Source organism: Triticum aestivum, chromosome 1A (assembly GCF_018294505.1).
Source record: "Triticum aestivum cultivar Chinese Spring chromosome 1A, IWGSC CS RefSeq v2.1, whole genome shotgun sequence".
Lineage (NCBI taxonomy): Eukaryota > Viridiplantae > Streptophyta > Magnoliopsida > Poales > Poaceae > Triticum > Triticum aestivum.
Genome location: NC_057794.1, coordinates 32001657 through 32011911, shown reverse-complemented (window position 1 = coordinate 32011911; position 10255 = coordinate 32001657). Strand labels below are relative to the sequence as shown.

General features: G+C 49.8%; 1 protein-coding gene across 1 annotated transcript; it reads left to right on the top strand.

Moving 5' to 3' along the window:
• Nucleotides 1-826: 826 nt before the first annotated feature.
• LOC123188014 (uncharacterized) lies at nt 827-3614 on the top strand. The gene is made up of 3 exons (XM_044600046.1): nt 827-1465; nt 1561-1790; nt 2652-3614. The coding sequence occupies exons 1-3, from the start codon at nt 1354-1356 to the stop codon at nt 3045-3047; spliced, it is 738 nt and encodes a 245-aa protein (XP_044455981.1). The 5' UTR covers nt 827-1353; the 3' UTR covers nt 3048-3614.
• The last annotated feature ends 6641 nt before the right edge of the window (nt 3615-10255 follow it).

Sequence of the window (10255 nt, the reverse complement as noted above, 5' to 3'; positions counted from 1 at the left end):
GCACCTTGTCTTCTGGCTGTCCCAAGCGCGGCACTGCTGCATGGTTGGGGCAGGTGGAGCTGTGGTTCGGAAGGGCGTCGTTGGGTGTTCCTGTATCGGGAGCACAACGAAGAGCTCCAAGGCATTTGGCTTTGCTTTGTTGGCGTCAAAATATTCATCCCTCGGCCTCTGTTTCCTTGCCTCCTGCTGGGTGGGAGCGGCTGATGTGAATGAGGCTGCGCAAAATGAAGGTGAGGGGTGACGCAGTTGTGGCCACAGAAATTTGAAAAGACATGGAAGAAGCTTGAGCTGATCTATCATGTCTCAGGATGAAGAAGCCAGTGTTGTGCAACAGAAACAGTTGAGCTGGATGACTTGCTTTGTTGCGAGTAAGTTATGTGGCTACAGAGGTCAAGAATCACATGGATTTGAGAGGGGGGGTCGCAACACGACCGACCTTTTTTCACCGCAAGGCCACTTGGAGAGCAAATAAGAATCGCTTAGCTTATCTGAAGAACGGAGCAGACCAGATTGTTAATGATCAGAAAACAGATGGCAACAGACTTCTTTGCTCATCTACACACCAAGTACCAATAAGTTAATGCGGAGATAATTCTGAATCTGGTGCACCAAAAAGTGAGTCCTGAGATGAATCAAGATCTCTGTAAAGATTTCACTGATAAAAGAAATAAGCGATGCCATTTTCCAAATTGGGCTGTTAAAAAAGAAAGAACGAGAAATAACACCCAAAAAGTTAAATTGAATAATAAATAAAACAAAACAAAGAAAAGCAACCTGTATATTATATAAGAAACGAACGAAAAGAACGAAAGAGGGAACGCGCAGAACGCACTTGGGCTATCGGATCCGAATCGACCTCACCTCAGGCAGCACGGCCTTGTTTCTAGGCACCCCGACATCCCCCAAATCCCCCACCCTGAGAAGAGAAGAGAAGAGAAGGCGAGGGTCGATCTAGGGTTAGGGTTCTCTCGCTCTTCTCTCTAGCAAAGCGGCGATGGAGTTCACACGGCAGGAGCAGTTTGATGCGTACGTCGATTTGATACTGGCGGTACGGCAGGAGGGGACGACGAAGGCGGCGGAGGAGGCGGAGAGGAGGAAGACAGCCCACGCCCCCAAAAACAAAAAGAAGAGCGCGCGGAAGGCGGCGGCTCTGGAGTGGGCGAGGAAGAGCTTGGAGGCGGAGAGGGCCAAGGACAGGAGCGTCTTCAAGCCCAAGACGATGACCGAGGAGGACGTCGCGGCGGCGGCCGGAGGAACCAGGACCGGAAGGGGGAGCTGGACGCCGTCATCAAGTGGATCGCCACGGGAGACCCCGAGGAAATCAGGATCTCGAACCAGTGGGTCGAGGAAAACATGGAGGCCATGAAGCTGCAGGCGCTCGACCCCACTGACTACTGGGAGGCCGTCGATGCCAGGAGGCACCGGGAATCCGGCGAATCTCTGCGGGTCGACTCCTTCGGTCCCTGTAAGCAGACCCGAATCCCTTTCTCCCTCCTCGTCAATCGCTCTAGGAATAATGATCTCCGCTAAGCGTCTTGATTGGTTCACATTGATCTGCAGCACCCACCCAGCCCATGTGTTACACGGACGACAAGCCTCCGCGTGGACGCGGTACAGCCTACCCTGTGCGTACTCTGCAGGTCTTTTCGGTCAGGGTTGGAGCCATCACAGGTGGATTGGACTGGCCTCTCGATGTGTATGGTATCATTGCCGCACGCGACTCATTTGATCAGAATCGCAACATCATCTTCAACCGCTCCAGGGATAACTGCCAAACCATTGACACGAAGGTTCGTAGTCTCGTTGCTCACGTGCCATATTATTGTTACCTCCATAATGTTATTTATATACTGGGACATATATATATGTATGGTTAAATTAGAGATTTAAAACATGAAGTGAAGTGAGAAAATAATTACTTTCTCTTCCAATTGTTATGGGCAAATATATACCAAATTATCAATCCATGAAGTATGAATGAATCTGCAAATGTAAGTGGGAAGCATGTTATTTGTCTGTAAGATGTTCTGAGTTCTAAAAGTATGCAACATCAGTGTAGATAATTTCCAGGTATAGTCGAATCCTATGGAATAGCGCGTGCAACTTTTACCCTCTCTTGACCAGTTTGTTTGAGGCCAGTGCTTCATTTTCAATGTACTCGATAATTTCTTGTGTTCCCATGTGAAATTCTACTTGAAAATCCTCTAGTGTTGCTTGCAATCTGATCTCTTAGATAATAAGTTTTAGAGTATATATGCACACCTCAGAATTTCCCCTTTTTGTTTGCCTCTAAAGCGTTTCCATACTGTACATAGTTTTGAAGTGTATGCTTCAGTTGTGATGTTCAATGTTTGCCTCTTCTTTTTCTTCAATCTACATATTATTTGTTTAAAATGCAGGAGTTTTAGACATTTGAAATGCTTGCTGACCCAACTCAAATTCATGGGCTCACCTCTAGAAAATTCCGCCTTTCCTGTGCTTTCTACCAACATATATTTAATTCAAGCACTTGTTATTAAGTTTAGCGTAATAAATGGATTACTTGTCAGTGGACGCATTCTTTCTTGACATCAGCATAGATTGGTTATATTTGCTCCCGTCACTACTCGAGATAAATGATACATAACTTACATTTTAAATTTTGCATGCAGAATCCATGTCTGAGACTGACAGGTCCTACCCGCGCTGTTGTTGTTGTGGATCCTGCGTCCTTTGAGGTTAACTTGCGAGTTAAGGGCAGAACTGAATCAGAGGACAGAGAATTGAGTAATCTAGTTTTTTATTATCATGATTCTGGTTCTAGTGAATCATACGTGATTAAACGTGTCAGCACCAGCAAGCTTAGCACAGTGGCATTGATGCTGGGTGATATTGTTAATTCAGTGGAGGCCACCATCAGTGTGAGAGTTGTTGGTGGGGAATGGCCAGGAGGTTTTCAAGGTTTAATTTCTGCCAACACGGCCAGTATTGATGCCAAGAAAATCGAGTTGCTTGCGTTCGGAGATAAGTTGCCTCTTGCAGCTGATGGCATGATACAGCTTTCATGACATGTTGTATCTGTTGAAGCTAATGGAGAGTTGATAGTCTCCGTCATGGCAAGTAGCTTGGAGGATCAAACTGTTGAGAGAGATTCAGAAGCATTCAGAGCCAAGAAAGCCTCCAGGAGCATGCGTATGCTTGAAGTTCACCGTTGTAAGTTTGAAGTCACCGTCGCATGGTCTCTTGTCCAGAACCTACCTTATTTCCACAAACTTACAAATGATGTCTCCGTCATGGCAAGTAGCTTGGAGGATCAAACTGTTGAGAGAGATTCAGAAGCATTCAGAGCCAAGAAAGCCTCCAGGAGCATGCGTATGCTTGAAGTTCACCGTTGTAAGTTTGAAGTCACCGTCGCATGGTCTCTTGTCCAGAACCTACCTTATTTCCACAAACTTACAAATGATGTCTGAGTTCAGTTGCTGTATGATTGTTATTGGTTTATGTCAAGTGGTAGTTGGATGTTGGTATCTTGGTTAAATTTGTCTTGACTAGTATGCAATGTACGCAAGTGAAGATATACTGTATTTGACTATGTAAGTAATGTGGAAAACTTGAGGGATATATATTTGACTCAAGTAACGAGGGCAAGCTATTAGATTTAATTTAGTATTTCCTTGTGTATTTTTCTCATACTAGCTTATGCTGGTACATTTAGTTTGTCTCGATGAGTATTTTTTTTGAAATAAAACAACCTCTTTATTTATTAGTGATAATGGTTACATCATCTATAAAAAAAATTACAATATAATTCATAGGTTCCTCTATGAGCGTTTTAGTTTGACTCCATGCACTGGAAAGAATCAATGTCAACTCACTACTAGGGAAAAGCCTATACACAGAATCTTACCAGCAGCGCGCTTTAAAATCAGGCGCTGATGGAGTCATGTACCTAGGGTAGGGTCACAGACCTGATCTAAGTACCCTACCCAAGGACACCCTTAGAAGAGGTCACCTTCCAGTCGACCAACGAGGGATTCACTCGACTGACTTGAAGGACTCGACCACGAAGACTCACTCGACTACCAGGAGGTCAAAAGGCACTCTGCACTGCAACGGCCTGTAATTAAGTAGACTTTATGATAGTTAAGACACTTTATGTGGGACGTTACCAGTAACGCCCCGGACTAAATACACCTTAAACCCTCCATTACGTGGGCTGGCTGGGGTCCTGGCGCACTCTATATAAGCCACCCCCCTCCACAGGCAGAAGGGTTCGGCATCCTGTAATTCATATACACATAATCCACTCGACCGCCTCCGGGCTCCGAGACGTAGGGCTTTTACTTCCTCCGAGAAGGGCCTGAACTCGTACATCTCTTGTGTTTACAACCTCTCCATAGCTAGGACCTTGCCTCTCCATACCTACCCCCCACTCTACTGTCAGACTTAGAACCACGACAGTTGGCGCCCACCGTGGGGCAGGTGTTTTAGCGATTTTGTGGAGAAGTTGCGGTTCTTCCGAGTACTTTTATCATGATGACTGCTGGAGTTTTGGTTGAGGGTCGAGAGATCCGTCTCGGTGCTCTCACCTTCGTCGCCGACGACTCCGCCTGGCTCCAGGAGGCTCCACTCGACGTCGATGCGCTCCCCGTCCGCGGTGCGACGCATTTTCGCGCATGTGTCCGCGGCGTTCTGCTGCGGCAACCGTCGACTCCGTATCGGTCGACTCCCCCATCGACCACCCTCCCGGTCTCCCGCCAGCGCAAGCGCTCGGGCCGGTCGAGGCTTCAGCGGTGGGTGAGGCACGCGGTGGCTCGCCAGACGGCCACCACCCAAGTTGCGGCAATCGAGCCCGACGAATCTCTCTACGGCCTGTTCGATCTGTCGACTGGCTCCGTAGAGACTGCATCCGAGTGCGATAGCAGTGATCCAGCGGCGGAAATCCTGATGGTCGACGGGCCCCGCAGTCCCCCTGGCTTCGCCCGTGATGGTGGAGCAGGCGACGGAGGCGACCCCGCACGAGACCACGAAGAGTACCAGCCCGAGCCACTCGACTCTCTGCAAAGAGAGGAACTTCGCCGCAGGAACGTGGATGCCCTGCGTACTCCCATCGCAGGAGAAACCCCCGAGGCTCGCGCCTTGGAGGAGGCACGTTTGGCCAATTTGGCCGAACGCACTCGACTGGAGAATCTTCAGCGAGCACTCGACGAGCGCGCGCGGCAACGAGTTCCCGACACCAGTCGACGTCAACTCTTCCCGCCGACTCAGGTATATCGAACCCCAATCCAGAATTTAGCAGCTGCGACCCGTATAGCAGAGTCCATCCAGCCCTCTCAGTCGGAAGCTGGCAGAGGCTTGATGCAGATCAGGGATTTGCTCCGGGCAGCAGGAGATCAGAATTCGGCCGTGTCGCAGTCGCGCAACAGAATTCACAGTCGATCCGTCGCTGCGAATACGGTTCAGTCGGCTCACAGCCCCAGATCGCCTCCGCGGCGTGAAGGGCGCGAGAATCGGCGAGACCAATATGGTGACCGACTCGACCGAGATGATAGGCGTCGAGTGCCCAATTCCCCTCCGAGGGGTGGGTCTTACGCTCCTCGGCAGCAAGATGACAGACGTCAGCTCAGTGCGGGGCGAAGAGTTCCAGTCGACCCCAGAGAACCAGGCTTTGATGCGCGATCCATTATCGTGCAAGGCTTAGTCGACCGGAACAGAGCCCATCGAGGTGGACTCGACAGAGATGCGCCCACAAGCAGTCGAGTGCATGTTTCTGGTCCTGAATGTTTCAGCAGAGCTATCAGAGCCGCAGTTATCCCTCCCAATTTCAGGTTGGCAACAGGAGTCAGCAAGTTCACTGGTGAGTCTAAGCCTGAAACTTGGCTTGAAGACTACCGAGTGGCGGTTCAGATTGGTGGTGGGAACGACGAGGTGGCCATGAAGCATTTGCCCCTCATGCTGGAAGGTTCTGCCAGGGCATGGTTGACTCAATTACCTCCTAGCAGCATTTACACTTGGGAAGATCTGTCCCGAGTGTTCATCAGAACGTTTGAAGGAACTTGCAAGCGACCGGCTGGATTGACGGAGCTGCAAGTCTGCGTGCAGAAGAACAATGAGACTCTCAGGGAGTATATTCAGAGATGGATCACTTTGCACCATACTGTGGAGAATGTGTCTGATCATCAGGCAGTCTGCGCCTTTAAGGATGGTGTCAAGAATAGAGAATTGAGTTTGAAATTTGGTCGAACCGGTGACATGACCTTGAGTCGGATGATGGAGATTGCTACCAAGTACGCCAACGGCGAAGAAGAAGACCGACTCCGAAGCGGCAAGCACAAGCCGAGTCAGTCGGAAAAGGGAAACACCAGTCGGAAACAGAAGCGGAAGGCTGAACCGGCAGCTCCTGGAGAGGCTCTGGCCGTGACTCAGGGAAAGTTTAAAGGGAAACCAAAAGGATCCTGGAACCCTAAGAAGGTAAGGATAAAGAAGGGAACGACGTGATGGATATGCCGTGTCACATCCACACGAAGAAAGACGAAGAGGGGAATATCATCTACCCGAAGCATACCACTCGCCAATGTCGACTCCTGATCCAGCAGTTTCAGGGAAAACAGTCTAAGGACAAGGAGAAGGAGTCGGACAAGCCCGCAGACAAGGAGGACAGTGAGGAAGGATATCCACATATCAACTCCACTCTGATGATCTTTGCAGATGTGGAAAGCAAGAGTCGATTGAAAGTCATTAACCGAGAGGTGAACATGGTCGCCCCAGCAAAAGCAAATTATCTGAGATGGTCCCAAACACCCATCACATTCGACCAATCTGATCACCCGACTCATATTGCCACCCCTGGGAGGCAAGCTTTGGTGGTCGATCCAGTTGTCGAAGGCACTCGACTGACAAAAGTGCTGATGGACGGTGGTAGTGGGCTGAATTTGTTGTATGCAGACACGCTGAAAGGAATGGGCATTCCGATGTCCCGACTGAGCACCAGTAACATGAGCTTTCATGGAGTTATACCAGGGAAGAAAGCCGAGTCACTCGGCCAAATAGCTCTGGACGTGGTGTTTGGTGATTCGAAACATTTTCGCAAAGAGAAGTTGACGTTTGAGGTCGTGGATTTTCAGAGTGCATATCATGCCATTTTGGGGAGACCAGCTTATGCACGGTTCATGGCTCGACCATGTTACGTGTACCTCAAATTGAAGATGCCCGGCCCCAAAGGAGTGATCACTGTCACCGGTGATCGGAAAAAGGCAGAAGAGTGCTTTCAGAAGGGCTCAAAGATTGCCGATTCCCAGGTGACAGCGGTCGAGTTCGAAGAATACAAGCAAAACGCAGATCCGAGTGATTTGCTGCGATCCAAGAAACCCGCCACAGAATCTGCATTTCAGTCGTCCGGTGAGACAAAGCCTGTTCACATTCACCCGACCGACCCCGATGCAGCTCCGACCCACATCTCCACAACACTCGACCCGAAATAGGAAGAAGCGCTCATCCAGTTCCTCCGTGAGAACTGGGACATTTTTGCATGGAAGCCCGCTGACATGCCAGGTGTTCCCAGGGGACTGGCTGAGCATCGCCTAAGAGTCGACTCATCTGCAAAACCAGTCAAAGAGCATCTTCGGCGGTCCGCCGTCCAGAAGAGAAAAGCCATTGGTGAGGAAGTGGCTCGACTGTTGGCGGCAGGATTTATCCGAGAGATATACCACTCCGAGTGGCTCGCTAATGTCGTCATGGTTCCTAAGAAGGACAAATCACTCCGAATGTGCATTGATTTCAAGCACATCAACCGGGCCTGCCCGAAAGATCATTTTCCTCTCCCTCGCATAGATCAAATTGTTGACTCGACCGCGGGATGCGAGAGACTGTCTTTTCTAGACGCCTACTCCGGGTACCACCAGATCCGTCTGTACGGACCCGACGAGGTAAAAACAGCTTTCATCACTCCATTCGGGTGCTTCTGCTATATCACCATGCCATTCGGCCTCAAGAATGCCGGAGCCACATTTATGCGAATGATTCAGAAGTGTCTTCTCACTCAAATCAGTCGGAATGTGGAAGCGTATATGGATGATATCGTCGTCAAGTCACGAAAAGGTTCCGACCTGCTCGCTGACCTCGCCGAAACATTTGCCAACCTCAGAAGGTATGATATCAAGCTCAATCCATCAAAGTGCACATTTGGAGTTCCTGGTGGCAAGTTACTCGGTTTTCTCGTTTCCGAGCGAGGAATCGACGCTAATCCAGAGAAGATCGGCACTATTCTCCGAATGAAACGCCCTGTGCGAGTGCACGATGTCCAGAAGCTTACTGGATGCTTGGCCGCATTAAGTCGATTCATCTCACGACTCGGTGAAAAGGCATTGCCTCTTTACCGACTGATGAAGAAGGCAGACAAGTTCGAGTGGACTCCAGAAGCTGATGCAGCGTTTGCCGAGCTAAAAGCTCTGCTCTCCACCCAGCCGGTGCTTGCTGCTCCAATCAGCAAAGAGCCTCTGCTGCTCTATATCGCAGCCACAGGACAAGTCGTCAGTACTGTGCTTACGGTCGAGCGGGAAGAAGAAGGAAAAGCTCTCAAAGTTCAGCGCCCAGTGTATTATTTGTCTGAAGTCTTGACTCCATCCAAGCAGAGATATCCTCATTATCAGAAGCTTGTGTATGGAATATACATGACCACAAAGAAGGTTGCTCATTATTTCTCTGATCATTCCATCACAGTCGTCAGCGACGCTCCACTATCAGAGATTTTGCACAACAGAGATGCAACTGGTCGAGTGGCTAAATGGGCGATTGAACTTCTTCCCCTTGATATCAAGTTTGAGGCAAAGAAAGCCATTAAGTCCCAGGCAATAGCAGATTTCCTCGCCGAGTGGATTGAACAGCAGCAGCCGACTGAAGTTCACTCGGAGCATTGGACCATGTTCTTTGATGGCTCTAAGATGTTGAATGGTTCCGGTGCTGGGGTTGTCCTGGTTTCCCCCAGAGGAGATAAGCTCAGATATGTGCTCCAGATTCACTTTGATTCCTCCAACAATGAGGCAGAATATGAGGCCCTCTTATATGGGTTGCGCATGGCCATTTCACTCGGCGTCCGTCGCCTGATGGTTTATGGCGACTCGGATTTAGTGGTCAACCAAGTGATGAAGGAGTGGGACGTGAGAAGCCCAGCCATGACTGGATACTGCAGTGCAGTGAGGAAGCTGGAAAAGAAGTTCGAGGGGTTGGAGCTCCATCATATACCCCGACTGAAAAATCAAGCAGCTGATGATCTAGCAAAGATAGGTTCCAAGAGAGAAGCCATTCCGAGTGGTGTGTTCTTGGAGCATATACACACTCCGTCAGTCAAAGAAGATCCTTTCACCGAAGAAGCTCCACAGCCCAAGAGTGCCACAGATCCGACTGAGGTTGAAGTCCCAGCGGTGGTCGACTTGATCATGGAGGTCTTGGTGGTCATTCCCGACTGGACAGTTCCATATATCGCGTATATCCTGAGAAAAGAGCTTCCGGAGGATGAGGAAGAGGCTCGACAGATCGTCCGTCGATCTAAGGCCTTTACCGTAATCAAAGGACAATTATACAGAGAAAGCGCGACTGGAGTTGGTCAGAAGTGCATAACACCAGAAGAAGGTCGACTCATCCTCAATGATATCCACTCGGGGACCTGTGGCCATCATGCGTCCTCTCGGACCATCGTGGCCAAAGCATACCGAGCCGGATTTTACTGGCCAAAGGCGAATGAGATGGCAAAGGAGATAGTGGATAAGTGCGAGGGATGTCAGTTCTACTCGAATATGTCGCACAAGCCTGCATCAGCCCTGAAGACCATTCCACTCGTCTGGCCTTTCGCAGTATGGGGGTTGGACATGGTCGGTCCTTTGAGAACAGGGCGAAGTGGCTTCACGCATGTACTGGTGGCAGTCGACAAGTTCACCAAGTGGATCGAGGCTAAACCAATCAAGAACCTTGACGCCGGTGCTGCTGTTAGCTTCATCAGAGAACTAATATTCAGATATGGAGTCCCGCACAGCATCATTACGGATAATGGGTCGAACTTTGACTCGGAGGAATTCAGAGATTTCTGTAACTCTCAAGGCACACGAGTCGACTACGCTTCAGTCGCTCATCCGCAGTCGAATGGACAAGCAGAGCGAGCCAATGGCCTGATTCTCAAGGGACTGAAACCCCGACTGATGCGTGATCTCAAGCATGCAGCTGGAGCTTGGGTCGACGAACTTCCCTCGGTGCTTTGGGGACTGAGGACCACACCTAATCGGTC

Coding starts and splice junctions, on each gene's coding strand:
- LOC123188014 (XM_044600046.1), top strand. CDS start 1,354: ATGGAGGCCATGAAGCTGCAGGCGCTCGACCCCACTGACTACTGGGAG. Junction 1,466..1,560: donor GGTCGACTCCTTCGGTCCCT/GTAAGCAGACCC, acceptor ATTGATCTGCAG/CACCCACCCAGCCCATGTGT. Junction 1,791..2,651: donor GCCAAACCATTGACACGAAG/GTTCGTAGTCTC, acceptor TTTTGCATGCAG/AATCCATGTCTGAGACTGAC.